The sequence below is a fragment of the Triturus cristatus genome, chromosome 2_1 (genome assembly GCF_964204655.1).
Source record: "Triturus cristatus chromosome 2_1, aTriCri1.1, whole genome shotgun sequence".
Classification (NCBI taxonomy): Eukaryota; Metazoa; Chordata; class Amphibia; order Caudata; family Salamandridae; genus Triturus; species Triturus cristatus.
The window spans coordinates 1,129,007,360-1,129,030,207 of record NC_140581.1 but is presented as its reverse complement, the minus strand read 5'-3'; the positions used below and the strand labels follow the sequence as shown (position 1 = coordinate 1,129,030,207).

Sequence of the window (22,848 nt, the reverse complement as noted above, 5' to 3'; positions counted from 1 at the left end):
CAGCTCCTGATTCCATAGTACGAACAGGAGAACGTATTTGTGACAGATAGCCCAGCGAGGAACGTTTGTTATTAAGGGAACCCAGCGACAGGCGCTTCTCAGTGAGGTCAATTTCCCTGTCCAAAATGGAAGAAGCTCTTACCAAGAATTGGTCAAGTGTACCTACAAGGGACTTCCGTCCTGTGGCTGGAGCAGTAGACATCATTCAGGGAAGTTAATTAACTCCTTGCATACAGACACAATTGTCCAACAAGTACTCAGGACACCAAATCCGATTTATAAAATAATGTAATACATTGGGGGGGCTCAGCCCACTAAATTCAGAAACAATGTCAGCATGCACCTTTCAGGTATCAAATAGTATTTAGCAGTCACAGACCTTTTGATGAGGCTCAACGAGGGAGGGCCCGGCCCGGCCTTACACGGTCTCCAACGGGCACAAACGGGCCCGCCCTTCGCCCGGGCGCCGCCCGCGCGCGTCCCGCGCTGCGGGGGCACCTGTCAGGCTTTAAGCCGGTTCGGCGGCAGCCGCGTAGCGTCACTGGCGTGCGCGGCCGCCGAGGATGATGGGAAATGTAGGCCGTTCCCCTCACGGCGGCGTTCAATCCACGAATTCCCCGATGTTTTCCTTTTGTCTCCGGTCCCCAGCGAGCCGTTCCCTTCACGGCGGAAGCTAGCGAAGGATCAGGTTCTGTGCAGCTTTATGTGGTTAGGTGGAGTATAATCATTTAAAGCTGAGTGACACTGGAGGCAAGATATTGGCCTATAACTCTGCTTAGGTTAAAAGCTTGGCAACAACAATGGTTTCATTTGAGATGAAGAGCACACAGCAGGGAAAGGAGTAGGGCAAGAGACAGTGTGATTCCATCAGGGGAGAACAGGAGTCCAGACGCAGACAGGCTAGCCTTAGTATGCTTTTGGCATGCCAGCGTCATACCTGCTGTGCACAGCCGCCATTTTAAAGGAGCGAGAGGTGGCTAAGGCAGTGCATCTTGGGGAAGAAGGCGCTGGCTTCAGGTACCGCCTATTAGACCAGGCAGAAGTCAGGCATGATAAAACTGGGCAAAACAAAAGATACTGGCAATATAATTTAATTAAAATAACAACATGAAATAAAAACTATAAAGTCCAGGCACCTGCTAAGAGTGGTACCAGTAGAACAAAGATTTTTTTTTTAAACCAAACTTTATTGATTACCATAAAGTACTGTCCAGTGGTTACAAACATTACACTTAGGTGTTTCTAGTCATTATACAGCTGGCTTGTGCCAGCAGGATTATTGCGATATGTGCATACAAGTATAACAGGAGTACAACATTAATACAATATCAGTTTGTATGATGGGACTACAAGAAATATGCATTAGTTTGAATAGGGGTATCAACATAACTATGAAAAATTCCCCACAAACCCCCCTCTCCCCACCCAGGTTCTGGCCGTTCTGGTCTATTGTCTGGCATAACAATTGTGGATCGAAGTGTTGCTTGACATTCCATTTTGCATTGTGCGGATATGTGAGTCTTCCTTTCGCCCACTAGCCACGTTGCCCGATGCAGTACAAAGTGCTAGCTATGGTGGGTCTGGGGTAGCGTGACGCGGAAAGAGGTTTAGTGCTTTAAAACCCTCCAGTGTGATATCTCACTCCATACAGATTGCGTGCTTGTAAATCCACAAGCCTCTTCTAGTCTGAGTGCCGCACTTTCTGCGCTGCTCCAGCGCACCACCTCGTCATACCATGTGGACAATGCAGGGGGTCTCGCAGACTTCCACCTCATCATTATAGCTCGTATAGGTAGTATAAAGCCGAGGTCTAGGAAGCGAAGCTGGACCTTTTGGGTGCCTGTGCGTTTGCCGAGTCCTAACAAGCATTCTGCTATGTCTTCAATCTGTAAGTGTGTGACCTCCCTCACAGTGCCACGCACCCCCTCCCAGTAGTCGCTAAGGTGAGGGCAAGCCCATAGCATGTGTATGAAACCCGCCTCCTCGGTCTTACAGCGCGGGCAGCAGTGTTGGGTGTCTGAGAACATTTGCTGTAGTCGGCGCGGAGTTAAGTAGAACCTATGAAGGACCATGCATTGTATGAATTTGAATTTTGCATTTTGAGACACTCGTTTGGGGTGTGTCAGTATATTTGCCCATGCACATGGATAGCTTCAATAGAAATATTGTCCAGGCAGTCAACCACAGTTGGTGCACCTTTTAAGTTGTTTCAAGAAAGTTCACCAAAAACCACCCAATTTCAAAATCACAGTGTGAACGATTTTAAAGTTAACTTGCGAGAAAGTAGCACATTCATTTTCATTGCCAAGTAGCCCTCACAAAGGCTTCCTGCACGTCTGGAAAACAAGTCATGCCAGTACATAGAAGTGAAAAAATCAGAAAACTCCACTGACTAAAGGTAGAATGGTAATGAAGATTTATATGAAACTTCGGCTACTTAGTGAAACCTTTAAACACCCCTGAGCTGCTTTTCTTAGCAGGGCTATGGAAATGACACCGCCGTGTTGCCACTGATAGCATGACTTCATTTGCTGTGCTGTTTATGCCAGGAATTACCCAAGTTGTAAGGACAACGCAACACTTATTGAAGTAATCTTCTTCACTTTTAATAGCAGAGAACAACCTGTGTCCGCAAAGCCAGCCACCTCACAAATGCTCTTACCAATCCAATTCAATTCAATTCATCGTTTTTTCGGCTCGAACGGCCATAAAAGCACATACATTTTTTTCCCCAATATAAAACATAAATAGTTAAATACATACATGTCATTAAAAAGTCATTAGAGTTCAATGGGATATAAATAACAGATTATCCATAAATAAAAAACTATTGGTTAGTGGGTGCAATATAGTGAAGGATGTAAAAATATAATAGTAGTATTAGGATCCAAGCGTAGAAAGTACAAAATATCACATTACTACATCTATCAGGGGTGGGTTTCCAGGTACCATGGAGAGCTTTGCCCTGGTTTTCCACATGGCCAGTAGATAACGTGTTAGTGCACAAATTAGTGGCTTACTAAAATCAGTTCTTAGTATCCTTAGGGCAACTTTGTATTCTCTAGTGCCTAGGGACCGGCACAGCGGTGATATCCAGCAACGCCTACTGCTCACGTACACCGGGCAGAAAAACAGGACATGAAGTAGGGTCTCCTCTGGGGCACCACATGACAGGCAGCACCTCTGGGTTCTTTAGCCCATCTAGCTGAGCAAGACCGGAGGGGAAGAGTCCTGTAGCTGAACTGCAGGAACAGGCTCCAAGCCATAGGAGGTTCAATCTCTTCCATAGTTTTCTCTGCTATAAGCATCCTTAACTACAAGGAATGCATCTGTCAGAGAACCTCTGCTTCCCTCGGTGGTTGCTGCAATATCTCTGTGCTGCCAATAAGCTTTTTTGATGCTGGTCTTGGAGATCCCAGCTGACTCGTTTGGCATACTCCACGTAGTTAAGAGCCCAATATTCTCCAACAGTGATCTCACAGACCGGATCCAGGAAATTTTACTAGAGCCTGTGAGGCTGAGAATCTCGACTAACCCTTCCCGATAATGTTGGAGCTCCGGAGTAGACCTTAGCCTCTTCCAATTCAAGATTGGACGTATACCAGTTTTAACAGATAAGGGTCTCTGCTCAATGTCAAGTCTAAGGGGAAGCAACTGGGCACTTATAGGGACACCTACTAGTTGCCTGATGAATTGATTTTCAACTGAGTCAACCGCAGTCGCATCCACATGGCCCCACAGCTATGCACCATATGAAGCTGACCCCAGAGCTTGCGACTGATAAACTTGAAGGGCAGGGCTTGCTGAACGAAACTGCAATCTATATGCCATCTTGGAAATTCCCCTCTGCTAAAACTGGGTTAGACCTGGTTGAGTGCCATGGGTTTAGAATTATTTACCTAATTTTGCCTATATTAATTTCTAAGCCCTGGTCCCTGCAAACTTGTTCAAAACAATCCAGGAGCTTTTGCAAGCCCATGGTGGATTTTGACAGCAAAAGAGTGTCATCAGCGAACATGAGGGCAGGAATCCTCATGTTCACCGGTCTAGGGGCATCGTTATAAATCTGTCCCAGGTAGTCTATAAGGCCCTCTACTTAAGGAGAAGGGCTCTGACAGCTCACCAGCCTGCCACACCTCACCTGCGCATAATTACTGGGTACTCCCATCTCTTGCAGTACCTGCCACAGGGTGGATCTGGGGACAAAATCCAGGCGGAGCGAAGGTCAACAAACATGACATACACTGGAAGGTGGTCCACCTCCCAGGGTGACCACCTTCCAGGACATCATTTGGAGCCGGAACACCTGATTAATCGTGCTTGTTGTCTCTCTAAAGCCCGCCTGTATGGGGGACAAAATGTCATTCCTAGCTATCCACTCCTGCGCTCTGCTAAGTATAACCCTACAAAACAGCTTTTGCAAGCTGTCAATAAGACTTATAAGTCTATAATTTGAGGATTCATTGTGAGGCCCTTTCTTATGTCTGGGTAGGATTTCGGCCCCAGCCCATGTGGGGGGCAAAGGGGCCCCTTTTAGAAAAGCTGCAAATAATGGAGAGAAGTAAGTGCCCCAGCTGCCGGCCTCTCTTCGAAATACGTCCCTGTGAATTTTGTCTAGACCTTGTGCTTTATTCGATACAATGCTCTGTATGACTAGACATATTTCCTGCTCTGTAATTCCCTGGCCATTGAAAGCACAACTCAGGCTGCTGCTTCATAGATGTCAGCATCCTCTCCTATAACCTGTGTTGATCGGCCACTGATCCCCTTTCTTATGGACTCACTAACAGCGGGGGACTCTTCTTCCTTCTGCACATGCAGGCTTGAATAATGGGCTACCCAGTCACTTGCTGGTATGTTACATCAGTGGGACGAGACCGTTCCCTAGTGTCACTAGACATAATGTTCCAGAACTGATGGTGATCCTTACAATTGGCAGCTGGTAGCAAGCGCTACCATTTGTCTCTTTCCCAGTCTTTTTTGGCATCAACAAGGGCCTTTTTTATTGATTTGCCTGGCCTCCTGGATCAAGGACCTGTCTAGCTCCTTTATTGCCTGACTAATTTCGACTTGGTGTCTCTGCAGGTTTTTTTGTACCAGGTCGGAGGTTGCTTCCTCTCAACAGTACGCCTGGTTTCAGCGAAAAATAGGGTCCTTAGCTCCCTACAGAGGCCAATGTGGGAAATGACATCCAGTGAATCTTACAAACCTTCAGAAAAGGTGGCACCAGACCCTCCATTCCTTCAGCCAGAATACGGAAAATCTGACTTATGGCCTCTTGCGAGGTCTCCAAGCTACACCAATTAACCTTATGCCTATTGCTAGTGATCCTCAATCTTCTGTCCTGTAGCTCTCTCCAGTGATCAGCCTGTTAAACGTGGTTTAAATTCAGTTTAAGGACTAAAGCATTGTGGTCACTATCCTGTTGAGGCACTACTTGCATGTCGTCGAGGTGTGGCCGTAATTGAAGGCCCAAAAGAATATAATCAATCAGGCTGGTTGAGTTTGGGTGATTAAATGTGTGAGCCCCTAGTCGATCTGAGCTGTTTCTGCAAAAACAGGCTTAACTCCTGATTTAAGGTAAGAGCTTTGATCTTTATTGCTGTCAGAGACCATTTTCCCAGGGGAGATACATAAGTCATCCTCTTTTGCTGAGAGGGATGGGATATCGAGACCCAAAGGCTCGAACAATTAAAGTCGCCCCCCAAAATTATTCTTGTGTCCAATGACTGGAGTGATATATATGTATTTAGTTGGTCAAGAACCATTGTTTCCTGGTCTCTTCCAGCCGATCTACAGTACACATTGTATATTAATTAGGTTTCACCCTTTGGGGCCTTAAGGCATATACACAGTAAATCAGGGGAGTCAACCATGATTTCTTTTATTGTACCCCTCACTGTAGTCTTAACCCAAATCGTGAGGCTCCCAGAAGGCTGGCCCTTGCCTGCTGTGGTGGCGACCGTGGTATAGTTAGCGTAGCCAACATGGAACTGGGGTTGTTGGGAAAATGTCTCTTGAAAGAGGCATATGCCATGCTGTTTAATAAACTCACACCAGTCTGGACATACTAATTTGGATCCCAGGCCCAAGACATTCCAAGAGATAAATTGGACCTTTCCAGGGACACCTGAAACGACACTGATTGGATACGTTGGAAGATTCTCTGGCTAATCTTCAGGGCTATTGGGGGTATGAAGCAACTTGTTGTGAACTATGATGGGAGACATTTGGTTATCCATTACCTCGTTGTCCGGAAGTCATTCCATGGGAGACACTTGGTTATCCATTATTACCTTGGCCGGAAGTCATTCCACGGCCTCCAAGTCACTCAGGACGGAAAACCTATTAAAACAGGCAACATGACTGGGTGCGGCCCTAGGGCACTGGCGTTGTGCTGGAAGGAGTGAGCGGTGACCTGTAAAAGAAGCCAAGAGTGAGAGCGACTACCTGTGTTTCAGCAAGGTTGTGAAGTTCCTCAGATCTCAATATATTACATATGCATGCGGACCTGCGGAAATTTAAAACAATGCAGTCCCCTTCAATATCTTTCTTAGACTGCCCCACCCATCCCACCCTTCTGGTCATTATAATTGTATTCACTCCCCATACATTGAAATACATATGCTTGGAGAGCCAATCAGCAGACTTGTTGCATTGTTCGTCCCAAGACTCATGCTGCCAAAACTTCAACGGAGGAACCCCAGCCTAAATCAGGACATAGGGACAAGCTGCAGGAGGAAGGCTCAAGTTGTAACTAACTGGGGCTGGTATGGGCGATGCCGTAGTGGGCGGGTCAAGGGGGATTATATTGATCTGTGGGTGAGCACCAGATATAATTACTCCACTGTCATGGTGGGCAACAACTGTGGATGGTCTAGGGATCTTCTGGGCTGCCTGGATAGGGATAGGGAAAGTGGTACCAGTAAGGTGGTTGTGAGGAGCTGTGTTCATGAGAGTTGATGGGGAACAAGTAACGGGACAAACCCTTGTCCACTTTATGTGTTCATACAAGTGTTTGTGAAATGCAGGAAGCACAGAGTTTTCAAGATTATCCAGATGGTCAATCACTGGTTTCAGTTTGTTCTCCAGTATTTTCCCAAATTTGTCGCACAATGATACCAGGAAGTCCATGAGCTGTATGGTGTCGGTCTGGCATTCTGCATTTTGGGGCAACAACATGGGCATTGGTTAGATCCATGTGAGCAATAGGTTTGTAGGGTTCACAGGTGCTTTGATAGCGGGGTTTTTTTCCTCTTGCTGCCCTCATTCTTTCCAGGTTGTCTTTTTCTCTTGACCACGAAAATAGGGGCCTGTTGCTGCAATGGGGAGGGAGGGGGGCTGCCCATAGATGGCTCAGGATGGTGTGCTGCTTCAGATCTAATGTCCGGGCCAGTAGGGACTGGCACGGTAGAGACCCTCACTTCAAGGTTGTTGGTGCTTACGTTATCTAAGGACAGAGAAGGACCCAACTGTCAGTAGTCAAAGGAAAGTCTGCATTCAATCAATTCGATCTCGTTGCTTACAATCCCGACAACCTACTCCAGCATACTATTGACCGAGGCAGACGGGAGGGCAACATTACCACCATCTTTGCGTTTCCCCATGGTTAACTGTCAAAGTGTTCGCCAAGTCAACTAAACCGGCAGATCAGGCTGGAGGAAGGATAGGCCCTACGCCAGCAATGCAACAATGCAGCCAAATAGACCCAACTGCAGAGAGTAGTCAAGGAGGTCAAGGGAATCAATCTGACCAACTGGGAGTGTCTGAGAAGTGACCGGCTCTCACAGTGATGAGAAAAAAGAGCACAAAGATCAGAATCAACAAATCGGAACGGCCCTTGCAGGGAAGAAATTCACCACTGAGACGGAGACTGGAAACTTACCTCCACCCCTGGTCCTACTACTACCACATCACACACGCCAGCTTAGTTCAAGAAGGTTTGAAGTTGCACAGTGTAGGAGTATATTGGTGTATATCACCTATTATCTATCATCGGACTCAACACTATTGGCTCAGTACTCTGCACAAGTGCACTCCGGTAACAAAGAGCTTAAATGTGTTGTTACTCCTTTAATATTTTTTAATCCTTTGGTAGACCACCTCCCGTCGACTCCGCCAGTGACCAAATTCCTGCGTGTTCAACTCCTCTGTCAGGCATCAAGCGGGCACCATTCAGTCACCAAGCAGGCACCAGGTAGTGGTCACCTCTCTGCCCTGCTAGACACCTAGATCTACCCACCTCCGCAAGGGGGCTAGGCACAGTGACAGTATGGGTACCACTGGAGGTACATGCTCCACCGTGAGGCTCAGGGCTCTGTATGCGCTGGGATGCACTGGTATTCAGTAGGTTCACTGCACACTCACACAGGTCACATGGGGCAGGAGGAATAAAGTCAAGAGTTCTCCCATGCTGCCTGGCCACTGGAGCAGCTGCTACGTAACGTTAGCGGTAGCTGCCGCAATTGAATAATAATTAAGACAGGCTGACCTGGATATGCCTGAAACGTGCAAGCTCACAACATGCGGTCAACTTCGAACTCGCCCGTCAGAATAAGGGGCAGATGAGCAGACACACGGGGGAGGGGGTGGTGGATGGGGATCAGACACGGGCTGGGTCATCTCGATTCCTTGTTGGGTTTCCGGCTTTCCAGTCCACCGACTCTCACTGTGTGGCTCACAGCACATCTTTGACAGCTTGTGACACAGGGGAGTGGCAGGCAAGAGCCAATATCAACTGTAATAGAATCCCATGATGTCACCACCTAGACCCCCAGGCAGTGTTAATGACATATGTCAAATGAAAAGAACCCAACAGCGGACCTTCCAGTCTGCACCTCATGCTTGGTTTCATAAAGTTACAAGTCCTGTGCACAATTACTCCTGCACCTGCCGTTTTTCGGAACCTCTGTGTACCAGATCCTTGGGCAATAACGCAAATGGAGGTGCACCAAGTAGAGAAGTCCAATCAAACTTATTGTATCAAAACCTTTACTTTCTTGTTTTTCATCGTTTTTTCTTTATTTACATATACTGTCCAGCCAATGTGTCATTCCATAAACAGTAGGAACTTCATCAGGGCTGAAAACCAATTAACACGAAAAAACAAATCAACAACTACAAAGACAAAAATGAAATTTCATTTTTGTCTTTGTATGAATAAAGGTTTTGATACAATAAGTTTGATTGGACTTCTATACTTGGTGCACCTCCCTTTGTGTTAGTGTTAATGACATATACAGCATTCCACAAACCCTCATTCCCTAAACCCATGACAGGTACAGGGTTCCACCAGCCCTTCTTCCATAAGCCCACACTACAACACACTGCCTTTCTTTCCAACAATGACAAAACAAACAAACAACACAACATGTACAAAACCCTACACAATTAACCAAGTATAATGTACAACATCATCTAGTCTCCAGAACAAGACAACAGTGCTAGACGAAAATTAGAACAGGAACTATCTAAACAAAAACATAATCATCCCACCAAGGAGGACTGCACACCCGGACTCTTCGCAGACTAGTGTCCGCCACCTTTCCCACCTGCATCCATGACCTCCCTTCTGTCATGCACAGGTGATCTCCTGAAATCATTATCATCCATCAACCAAACCAGAACACCTTTCCCCCTTCTCAATAGGTTTGACAACACCTTGCCCATCCTTCTGAAACAAAGCAATCCTCCTCAAATTCCATGTCTTTCCAACGTAACTAAATTTTCTCCTACTAGTTTATATGGGCTACAAAATATGGATAGACCTCCACTCACAAAACCAGTTTTCATCTTGACCCAATCATTGACATCAATCAACTTCTGACCCATGGTAGTCATTTTGACTTTTTACAACAATTTCGTTTCACTCTGATGCAACCAAGACGGAACTAATTTAGTTGTCTACCACGCATCAATTCACATGGTGTTTTTTAACACTTATTGAAGTAATCTTCAAGTTTAATAGCAGAGAACAGCCGGTGTCCACAAAGTCAGACACCTCACTAATGCCCTTATCAACTGTAATAGAAACCCATGATGTCACCACCCAGAACCCCAAGCAGTGTTATTGACACATACAGGATTCCACAAACCCTCATTCCCTAAACCCATGATGCACAGGATTCCACCAGCCCTCCTGCCATAAGACCCACATTACAACAGCCCACCGTCATAATAGGCATGAGATGATGATTGCTGTAGTAGAATACATTTACAGTGCCTAATGAAAGTAATATACGAAACACAAAAACAGACATTAACATGTTCTGATTCCAAAGATTTCCTTTTTATTTTCAATCACATACATATAGTATTTATTCATACACAGTACTTTTAAAATCTTGAGTGCCTTATTTTTATTCTTTTTGATTGGTTTGTTTTTCTTTGTTTTGATCAGGTTTTTTTCTATTTTTCTTAAAATATAATAAGTTCAGGTTGGGAGAATCATTTGCTTCCTCTCACATTCTGACCTGATTACATTTTTCATAAAAGTTTGGATTCTGGAGATGAAAAAAGAACTGTCATAGTTACAAACCACTGTTTCCAGTGGAACCGGGCATTAATCTCATCCTTACACCGGAAAAAAAAGATTCACAAACAGTACATAAAAAAAGACCATTTGATCTTGAAATAATGTCATTATATTGTATTTTTCTTTACACAAAGAGTATTACACATAATCTAAGCAGTTGAAAATCCTCCCCCTCCTCTATACCTCAAACTCCCCAAGATTATCAGTTCGCCACCTTTTGCAATGGTAGTTGTTGGGATGTTATCCTTTTCTTATTTAAACATAAAAATATATGCATTTGATTTGTTTAGCCACTATGATTGGGTATTGCTGCCAGAAAGAACATGGCCATCTCTCCCTCTGCAACATTAAGTCAATTTCACATTCATGAATGAGGCAACGGGGAGAACGCAAGGCCTCTGTGTGGCTGCTTGGTGAAGCATTGTCTTTGCTGAGCACGGAATGAGGTTGTCTCCCTGAAAGTGCATGCTAACCCGTGTACATAGTTGACTAATGTACTTTCAGGAATTGTTTCACACCCTGTTCTTCTGAAAAATGTACATTCCTAGGAAGATGGATGTTATCCTCAACCTATAAACGTGTTGGAGGGACAGCGCCTGGGTGATGTGGTGCAATTGAAGAGCCAGAAATAAGAAGAAATATTTCATTTTGCAGGGAACAAAACCTTGTAACAACAATCAAATATATATGCTGCAGAAGATAATTTGTGTTGTTACCTACAATATGAATGAAATCACTGTTTAAAGAGGAAACACGCAAAGGCAACTCTAAATTGGATCATGGGTCATGTCTACACAATGTGATTTTAACTTCTCTTTAGAGAACCCTTGACTGAAGATTTCCTAGTTACAGTGCCTCAATGCAAAACACAGGCGGGCGCTCAATTTGCAACTCTTTGGGCAGATGTTTCGACTGCTTTTGGACGCATCCCCTAGTGGCCAGTGCCTTTATTGGCCGTTTGCAGATCTTACCCAATTAAGTTTATTTTATGCACTCAAGAGCTGGGTGTTTAGAGTCTCCCACAATGTTCTGTCCGTTTTCCACCAATGTGACATCATCAATCAGGGACGTATATGGAGGAGAAAGGGTATGCATCTGAAATAGTGTGGTAATGAATGTAGTTTCTTGAAACAAATGACAAACGTGTTTAAATAGTACATCAAACCAGAAAACATTGTTCCTGAAGATTCAATTTACACTTTTGGCCATGATTATCAATGCTAGCAGGCACCTACGTGTATTTAAAACACAACTTCTAAAGCTCAGTCGATTAGCCTTCAAGTAGGATTTTTGTTTATCATTAGTCTTGAAATTAAAACTTAAATGTTACTTCATGTAAGACTTATTATATAGTATATAACAGGCCCTAGTGGTAATGTTTTGTGAACCACATGCATAATGTCAATATTGCTTGTAATAGAAATGCCTAGTAAAATAAATATTTAAATAAACAGCCCATAGTGGACACAGGCACAGAATGCTTGGGAGAATATTGGCCACAGGAGAGTTCAATGTTTTGGGCCGTACAAGTCCCTGGAGGTTCTGTATTATGACTGTATGAGAATGGCATTTTGCTAATCAACTGATAACTATGGCCCACGAGTGGCTCCTAGCCCTCCTCCGTGTCAGCAGATCTCGTGCAGGGCTTCGGCCTAGGTGAAAGGATAATGAGGAGCAGCACTATGAGATATGACTATTGGACTTTGGACATGCTGAACGATCATCAGTCTGGATAGCATGATGTTTTTTTCAGGTAGTTCATTTTGATCAGTCTTGCAATAAAAGCAAGTACCGCAAAACTCATATAAAGAAGAAAATCATTACCCAAATGCGGCTATAAATGAAAAAGCTTAGGTATAGCAAAAGTGGACTGCTTCCTAAAACTAAAAAGTTATGGTGCATATAATCTTTGCTCATTTAATCTAGCATGTTTTTCTATGAATATCTCTGGTGAACTTGGTTCTATATTGTACAAAGCACACATTAAATCATCATCAATAACTAAAGTACTTGAATGAACTCTGAACTCTACCTCTATAATGTATGATGGTAATGATAGATGAAAGATTCAGTTTGACTTCCAACTTCACCTGGCGAGCAAGAGGGACTGCCAGCATAATAATGACATTTGTAATGTTCTGATAAGGGAGATTGATAAAAACCAACACTTAATATGAATCCTATAACATAAGGCTGAAGTCAGTAAGCTCTCTCTTTTCTTGCTGCTTTACAATCAATAAGTTTGTTTTCTTTGTTTGGTGCTGCATAACTTATACCTAGGACACCCCACTTTGGCTACTCACACAATTTATATATTTCACATCAGATTAAATCATATTCCTAGACAGTGGAAATATTTGTATTTGACCATGTGAACTATAGTGGAATCCATTTGTCTAAATATTTTTGTAGGATTTTGCCAGTTCTTGTGAACTGTAGTTTTTCTTATAATCGCTACTACTGTTACTGTATGTACCGTTTTACTGCTTGCAAAGAAAACCAATCTGTACTAAATACTAAGGACTTTCTGTCACTTTTTACAAAGTTTTGTCCAATGCCATTCTCATGCAATATCAGTACAAAACCATCCACTGGGATCTCTGGGCCCTGAGATTTTCACAACCTTAGCACCTGGGTCACAATGTAGTTATCTATCTCAGCCGGATATGTGGTTAGCATTCAACATTTAATTCCACAGTTCTAGGTTTAGGGCAATGGAAAAAATAAATGCATAGCCTGTACATAAGTAGCTGAGCCATTCAAAACATATAAGTACAATAGAAAATTCCACATACAGATTCATAGAATCATGATTTGTAGAATTTTACAATCAAAATTTCCATGCAGGGCAATGGAAAATTGACAATTTAGAGTTAGCGATGGGAAAGCGGATATTGTGGGGGTGTTTACTGACCATACAGAAAACAGTGAAGACCCAAAAACTCATATGTATGTTTGTAGTTGTTAATAGATATTTTACAGCTAAGTCCTAGTCCCGGAAATGCCAGTAAAGCTATTCCTGTCAAAGTCAGAAGTAGGTGCCTTTCCACAGTGGCACAGGGAAGAGATCGTAATATTGTGTATGACGGCAGAGCAGGGGAAGATTTATCTCCACAAAGAAATGTATTTTCCACATGGAGGGAATAAAATAAATCATCCTTCATTCATGAAGATTTTCTGCCTTTTGAGAAATCAGCATGAGTCCACTTTTCCCAGTCGGAGTGAACCTGAGAAGTATGAATCTTGCAGATTTACAGGAATATTTGTGCCATTATTCCACACCATACAAACCTGTAAACCTATAGCAATAGAATTCTCACTTTTTAAAGCCCTTCGTGTGAATCTGGCCTTAGTCATTCGCCTACTTTAACCCTTGTGTCTGTACCAATATTTTTCCATTTATCTAATTTCTCCTTAGGAGAGTTTCAGATTCATGGTCAGAATACAAGTATGAGATAGCAATAGGAAAAATACTGACAAATTGACATTGTTATGAAACCACGGCCATTTACATAGTTCAATATGTGTAAGGTCCTCCCTACCGCAAGGCAACATTAGAATATTAGCCATCTTCAACGCCTATGTTAGCCATTCCATGAGGTACAGTGTTAAAAAATGTCATGCACAAGCTCGACGAGGGCACCTAGTTTATGCCACCATTGTGGTGTATGGCTAATAGAAGTACAGCTCTGCCAAAAAACTCCTATTTCTATGGTAACCAATGAGCAAAATATTTGGCTTTACCATGTACGATCTAATTCACCCGCTACTGAGCATTGACAACCAAATATAATTAGTAATGCATCAACATTGACTTAAAATCTTGATGATTCTTTGCCCGTATGAAGAAGTAAAATAAGTGGCGAAACCATAAGTACAGTGAATGATACAAAAATATGTTCAATTCCATGTATCAAATGTCACATTTAAGGTTCATTCATTGTGACAGACTGATCACCACAAATATACTTTGAAATAAAGATGGACATTGACGACTCTTCCAGTTTTGACCATAAACTGCCTCCACTTCTCTCTCCAATGGACTAGTCTTCAACACTGAGGACATTAATGAGTATATTAATGTCCTTGCAGCGGTGAACATACAGTTGTAGCTTGATCATTCAGTACAACAGGCAGGCGCACCTTCAGACTGATTATAGAACTGACATGGCAAGGTGGATAGCCGCTATGTTATTGGTGGTTTTGGGAGGTTATGTTGTTGTTTAACTTATACTGGCCATATGTCCCACTCGCACAATTGGGTAAATGCAGAGTTCTGTGGATAAATAAAGAGGTTGAACCATTACAGCTCCTTTTCCTTATTAAATAACCCATCATTAAAATGAAGAAGTTTCAGCTCCATTTTGGCCTACAGCATCCTGCAGGACTCTACACTAAAGACGGAGTACCATTAATATAAGCAAGATAATTCCACAGAGGGCGCGTGCGTATTCTAAAGGGACTGCACTTATCCTGGTTCAGTTTACTATAAGGCATATCTTGCACAAATGTTCTGAATTAAAGAAAGAAGGTGCACTGCACTAAAGCAACAAAAGCTCATCAGTGGCAGACTGATGTAGTTTTGTATTTTTGTAAACATGGTACCAAATATTCAGCAATGATTTTTTACATAACCAGTACAGTTAGAGTAAAAAATACCTTAATTTAGCAGACAAAAATGGCTAAACTCAAGTGAACCCTTTGTACTCACAATGTTCGTCAGAATTACCAGGGATTGTACAAAATCATTAACCAATAAATGATTTCAATTGAATGTTTTGAGAAATTTAACATTGCTCCTTTGTTTTTCCGGTGGGTCTCAAATGGATGCGTTGATCTTACAAACATGTTGCCACTTGGCAGTACCAACTGTTTCATACCATTTCGAATTTGTTGTTCACGATCTCTTGATCTGAACAATCTAATCATTTTTGTAACTTCCGTTAAGATTTTACAGTCACCAGCATGGCATGGGTAAAATGTTCTAAAGTGTTCAGATGCAGAGCAGACATTATGAATGCTACAGCTTGCACATGGTAAGATCATTGGCAAAATAACTTTGAGCTGGATCACAAAACATTTTTGGCAGGTGCTAATAATTGTCTGTGGTAGTAAGTAAGGCAGTTCTTGGTGCAAACACCTTTTACCACTGTATTATGAAAATAGATCTGTGAAAGTGGTAATTGGTGATGGATGTTTGTGCACATTTGTTGAGTTGCATGTTGCTGTAGTGGTGATTTGTTGTGTTGTTTTGAAGCTGTTGTGTTTTTGTGATGCATCAATGCACTGTGTTGCTGTTGTTTTGTACTGTGACTTTTTGTGGACTATTCTGCTTTGAATGCTTTTTGGTGTTGCACCCAGCTATTTTCTTTTTTGGGTAGTTATTTTGCTCTTTGTCACGCCATCGTGATGTATTCTGTTGTTAGAGATGCCAACCATTCCTGTCGCATTACCTTTTGAAAGCAGAACATTCCTATGGAGTTCCAGTGAAAAACAAACATTTACTACTGTCTAAGGTGGTAAAATGAGTTCAAATATTCAAATATGCTCGAGTTCAAATATTTAAGAAATGCAACAGCGAGTTTTTCTTGAATGAGTACTTTCAGTGATCTTTTTATGTGATATGGCCCTTAACTACTGGTTCCCTTTCCTACATGCTTTAATGGTCTGGCAAGTAATTTTTTTTTGCAGCTTCTGGTAGGATAAAAGTCTGAATGGCATGCTTTTCCATCCACACAGAGACTCACACCGGCGGTCAACTTGACCATTGACAGAAGAGCCTCTGATGGGCAGAGTAGTGTCTGCACCAATAGAGGGGGCCTCCACGATTCCATCGCTGAGGGTGAATGGATTCCATAGGAATCCCACATACATATTCCAATGATCCTCAAGAAAAACGACTAATGCCCCGTATGCATTGCCCAGCATTAGGTAAATAAAACCTTCAGGGGTGTAGGCCATTTCACTGCACAATATGCAATGTTGATGAGGCTTTCTTTGCCAGCTCCAACAGGGGGCTTATGAATCATTTGCAAGGGGAATACTGCATATAAATAAGCCCATCCAGCACCTTTATTCAGCAGTGAAGTGTGAGGTAGGTGATGCCTGCTGATTGGAGTCAAGCCCATCATTGCAGCAAAGTGTATTATGTGCTGGTAGGTCCCACCCACCTTCTATCGGCTGGCGAGTGAAAGATAACTGCCACATCCCACTTCGCTATTTGTTCCATTAAATGTCTTAAATGTGAAGGGTACGCCTAGATGTGGGTCCCATGCTCACTATGCCACAGGACTCAAGCTATGCCTCACACCTCAACCCTAAATATCACTTTCTTATTTGACTCACTGCATACTAGAGGCTACCTAAATGCCAGGCAGGTACCATTGAGATACAACGTCTCTATTGGAGGGTATCCCCTTATAAGAAATGTTGATTAAATGGAGATTTTTGCCCAAACACAAGATGGCTGATATTCCGTTTCCAGATAAACCCACAAGCAATGTCAGACCTGCCAAGCCTAAAATAAAAAAATGACTGAAAAAGACCACAGTTTATTACCTAATGTTTCATATTTGGGGATGGAAATGTGGGTGCCGACTTGCAACAATTAACTGTCTTTTGTCAGAACTGAAACAGAGGTCTGTACCAAGAAAATATTTTACAGTCATTGTTTTTTGTTTGTAGAAAAGTAATTTGGACTGAAGCTTAAGTAACTGCAGTATATTGGCCAACACTGACATGACTAATTTTCTATAACTGATCTTGCATCTTTTGTCTGACTCAACTAGGCTTAGCAAAGGATTAACTCTGAAAAAAATATGGCTGATATTATTTAGAATACAGAAAAGACCAACTATTGCCAGGTGATTTGAAACATAGTTACATGCTGGCATAACTATATTCTGAACTCAATTTTGTAAAGAAAAATGATATCTTCTATATTACCAAATTAAAAGATAAGACTTAATTGGCACAGAGAAATTTTATAATTTTCCTAGATGAGTGACAAAGTCTCTTTGAGTTAGTCAGAAGATGTGGTACCCTTAGGAGGTTTCCAACAACTGATTCTTTCAAAGTTACTATTCATTCATGAATCATAACCTGTGGAAGGAAAGCAATTCAGTGGCATACTCAAAAAGGAAGATAACAAGGGAAAAATAAATAAAAATGTGTTCATTTTCATGAGGACTGTGAGGTTACAGAGAGGTTACCAGGTTTCTGTTAGCGCGTACTTCTTTTGAGGAAGGGTCCGTATACAAGTCAACTGACCAAGGTTTGCCCTGATAGTCACTCATCCATACGATAATAAAAATAATAGAAAGACTTTATTGCTATTATACGCCCGTACAAGACACGTTGTCTGACTGTTATGGTGCTACTTTTATTCTTGATCTCCCGTTATTGAGCTTGTAAAGCTGGAAACAAGTTCAGTTTGGGATATTTTGGCCAAACTCAAAGTGATTCTATAGCCTTCAACATCTTTGTACCTAAAATATACTAGTTACCATTGTGCATCTGTTTAACAAAGTTTTAATCACAGCACTTGTATGGTAGATGTCTCTTGAGTCTACTGTATGGTCAGTGTATCACAGCAGTGGAGTTCCATTGAATCACACCGACCCCCAGTCTAGAACCCACAACGCTTTTCAACTTCCCTGTATGTGTTTCCACAAGCATTGTATGGTTATTTTACCTGGGTGATTTTGATGCTGCTGTCTATTGCAATTGATGTAGCATGGCTTTAGCTTAGGTGAATCACTAACTTCACAGACCAGCACCACATTGTCAACAGGGCTCTGTTCATTATCGCCTCATAGAAAATATCTATGATGGACACTACCAGAGCATATTATTGCTTTCTTGTGTACTGCTGTAACTCAGCTTTTTGGAAAAAAGCTATAGTTACTTGAAATATAAAAATAGGATAATCCGATAAATGCTAAACAATGAATGGCATGTCTCCTCTTTTGAAAATTGTTCACAAATATGCTTTAAAAAAGGAACAGTTGGAATTAGTTGTTGTACCTTGGTAGCCTTCTTTTTGTTTTGTGTCAGCTTTGTTTCCTAATAACGTTCATGTACAAGGAAATCCACCACTGACCACATGCAGGATATGACAACACACGACCACCATTTTGAATTGTTTGGTATCAGGTTGATCAGCCTGGTGACGTGGAGTGTGGAAGGATAATTTAGATAGCAAACATGAAGTTAGAAAACTGGTAATATTTAGTGAATCTAAATTAAATATTAGAACACACATGCAATCAGTGGCAAATATGATAACATGCCTTTAAACATGACCTGCACTGCACTGCATTTTGTGCTTGTTCTTGTCTATCTGCTATTAAATATCACAGCAAAGCAATGTGCTCACTGTGAGAGAACTCACCAATATAGCAGTGACCTATGAGAGATGTCCTTGACCATGCTTAGGACTTCAAAAAACACAAGTCAGACAGCTCCAGAAGAAACTAATGGTGACTCACCAGAAAGAGAGAGAAAGAGTGTGTTCATGTGTGTGCGCTTGCCTGTGTGTATCTGTGTGTGTGTGTGGGTGTGTGTTAGAGAATTAGGCCCCATGTCTTAAATTCCCCAAAAATAACTTGTTTCCTATAAGCAAGTGCACTGTGAGCATGTCTGCAAACTCCCATCCTCAAGTGCAGTGGACAATATTTATAAAAACAAATGGCAGAACAAACTGTGCCTGAGGAATGGATCCAGATTTGAGATCCAGATTTATCAAGCGAACACCGTCACAATGTAATATTGAACTGCGCTGTACCTGTGCTCTGGCTTGATGTACCACTAAACTATGTGTCAAGTATTTCCAGTTCAGATTGGGACCCGGATTGGCATTTCCGACTGGAAATTTCTAATTTTTGATTGGCAGGTCTGATTTGCATATGACTAGTCAACACTGTGGGTGGCATTGTGAGCAAAACAAAATGGACTGGAGTGCAGCCACAGCAGTTGCCATTGTTTGAGACAACCATTCGACCCACCACCTTTATCTTTTACCACCACCCTGAAGAACCATAGACAGAAGACAAACAAACTAATGCACATCCCACATCCCACGTGTCTTTCATTCAGAAACATTCTCCACAAAATAACCTCAAGGCACAGAATGGCCACCATTACAAATCCTCTTTCTAAGGAGTCGGAAGGCCTATAATTTACAGGATTGACCTGTCAATTTTACCACTTTTATGTATTGCAACATTATATGTCCCAAATCAAAGGTATGTCCATAACAGAGCATAGTAATCTCCATGCAACTAACAGCACACATTTGCAGGCACTAAGCAATGGGTGCATTTCAACAATGTTTTTAATAACACCGTTGAGACCAATGAGCGTGGACCTACCGATCCCTCGGTCACAATGACCCACAGAAATAGACCTCTGTAAATGACTAGGTCAGTAGAATGCAGAACAAATAATGTCCTTCTTGCGAAATAAAAAGACTATCAATTCCTACAGCTGTAACTTTTTGCCACTTCCAAGGTGGGTTGGATCTGCTTAAAAGAAGCTCAGGAAATCAAATGTTCTACTGAGCAATTCTAGTGTCACCTACTTTCTCTAGAACAAACTGCTAGAAACATCTCTCTATTTCCTAAATCGATAATGCTAGAGTGGTAAGCCGGGGATAAATTCTTTTAGAAAGTGATATAGTTCTCTAGCCAAGGTTCTTCATGAGTAACTTGACCAGTTCTTACTTGTTTACTTCCTTAACATCGCAAAAAGGGATTTATGCATATAGGGAAAGAAATTATTCATCAGTGCATTCCGATATTTATGGTGCAGTTTCATCAGAAGAAAATCAGCCACCCTGCTCCCACACAAAACTGAATATCTAATCCACACTTGAGATTAGACCACTCCTGTTTAACAAGGTACACATCTAAAGAGATGAGAGATGGGAAAGGTGGCAGGGACTGGTTTCAGATTGAGATGTATGTGTGAAAATTTGCTCTGAGCAGGTTGTCGAAACCCCAGGACATTGTGTACAAAAGCTGTATCCCACATTCAAGGTGGCGTGTCCAAAGCGAATACTGAGCTGGCGTGAGTGAAGGATAACTTAGTGAACGACCCGGTCGCATGAGCCTGTCAATGTGTCGCGTGCACTGACATCTCAATGGTAGCTCAACTTCTATTCAGCCCATCACCAGCCTACCACTCACGAATGAACTGCTAAAAAGGCCTGTCCTGGCTTTCAACTGAGGTTCTCAACTTGGCCTACAATCAAAAAACAAAAATGATTCAAATGATATTTAATTAGCTGCCATGCACGTTCCCCATAGGAGCTCATCACAGACACTCCCGGTGGAACTGGACTACTTTATTCCCCAAGTGGCATATACCAAGACTCTATATCGTTAGCATGTGACATAACCGGCCCCTGAAGTTCACTTTTAAAATGTTTTTTTACAAAGTTTCCTATTGACAAATAATAAATAAATAAATAAATGAACCCAACAGTTAATAAATAAATTACCTTGCATTATAATACAGCTGCATTCGCGTCTTCCACACAAAATTGGCCATTTTTGTACTATATACGATATATATACATAAAGTGTATGCTGTACAGTCATGTGTCCTGTAATCTACATGTATGTTTGCATGTTTACATCTATTGTACATGCGTGTTTATGTGTGTATGTCTATCTCCTTCCGGGAGGACAGACGGGAAGGTGGGGCAGACAGACAGACAGATAAAATATACATACATGAGCTGCAGCAGCTTCAGAGATGGGGAGATAGACACAATCACATGCACACTGCGGTCTGAGAGGCTACTGCACACCTTGTCATGTCACAATGAGAAAGAATGGTTTCCTGTTGCTGGTTCGGCAGCCATTTTGGACACCTCGGGGAATGAGATTTTTTAATTCCCTAGTTCCTTGCAGTAAGCGTCATCGGAAGAAGGCCAAAGCAGAGCAACTATAAGTTAAATATACATTTTGCGCTTAGCCGCATTACATAACTCTGTAAGAGAAGCAGGCTGAAAGGGATTTCGAACTTTCTCGTCGTGTCTTGTTTCCTTTGTTGATTGCGCGTTTCTCTTTATTTCTGGGTTTCCTCAGTTTATCTGCTGAAGAAGGCGGGGTTTCGCAGGCAGGCGGCTAGTCACCTGCAACAACCGAGGGGGCCCGCGGACGCTTCCAGGCTGCTGTCGGTGTCCGATGCGAGGGTCTGGTCGGTGGACATGGAGGAGATGTCGTTGACAGATGAGGACGGGGGGAGGCTCTCACTGCTGTTCACTGCTGCACCTGTGCTGAGAAAATAAACAGCACAGTGATTAAATCTAAGGACCCATTCGCTTCCCCAAGGCTTATCCTGTCAGCTATGCGTTCCATTGACAGCAAAACACTGGTGTAACTTAAACATTCCAGTGACATAAATAATCTGGAATTAATCTTTGGAGTGTTCTAAAATAGTCACAATTCTAACTAATTTTGACAAAATAAACTCAATTGGACCAGTGTTAGCCATATCTCTAGCCATTTTCCAGGAGCAAATAGGCTACTGAGTTGACATCTCAGTAGCCATGGAAAAAATCTCAGGACATCGTAGCAAAAAGGGTAACTGAAATCCGGCAGTTCCATACATCAAAAGAGAAAGCTCAGCAGATAACTCTAACAAGTTACACAATTAGCAAGAATCCTGTATACTTCCTACTGAGTGATTCAAGGCGGATCACCACATGACTACTAAATTACATAATAGAGACACACAAGCACCTCCCATTTCATCAAAACAAAATTTACTCAATGAAGAAAGCCCTTTAGTCCTTTATGTCTAGGGCTTCCTGTTTTATGGTATTTATTTTACATTTACGTCTGTATGTATCCATATATATTTTTTGCTCATATTTTCTGTATTTATCCATATTTAATTTGGGTTTTGTGAAAAAATGAAGCTGAAACTAGTATATTTCCACATTTATTTAACCAATGAATATGCACTCATGCTTGAATGCCTGCCTGCATTCAATTATATAAACACCTGCAGAAGATAAATCAATGCACTTATATGGCAGTATGCAAATTTCAGTATCAAACTTGTGTATATCAACTGCTATTTAAGCCTCTTTACTAAAATGTCTTTCTTTTTAACCCCCTTACGTATCAATCCACACAGCCATTGGCTTTGACAGTCATGGCAGAGACTATTTAGAATCACTCAAAAAGCAAATCAATTTCCGTTTTTATCCACATTTAAAAATAAATACAGACAGAAAATAGAAGTTTTTCTCTCAGTATTTATCTGTAAAAATCACTGAACAAGTAAAACAGGAAGTCTTA

General features: G+C 42.1%; 1 protein-coding gene across 5 annotated transcripts in view; it reads right to left on the bottom strand.

Annotated features, from left to right (window-relative positions):
• Positions 1–10,281: 10,281 nt before the first annotated feature.
• Positions 10,282–22,848, bottom strand: part of MAPK10 (mitogen-activated protein kinase 10) — a 948,252-nt gene continuing 935,685 nt past the window's right edge. For 4 of the 5 annotated variants that reach the window (XM_085636553.1, XM_085636554.1, XM_085636551.1 and 1 more), the window contains exon 15: positions 10,282–21,813. In XM_085636553.1, coding sequence (XP_085492679.1) covers positions 21,671–21,813 — 143 coding nt within the window. In that variant the 3' untranslated portion in view covers positions 10,282–21,670. Of the gene's footprint in view, positions 21,819–22,848 lie in introns of all 5 variants that reach the window. The other variant, XM_085636552.1, reaches the window with a different exon arrangement.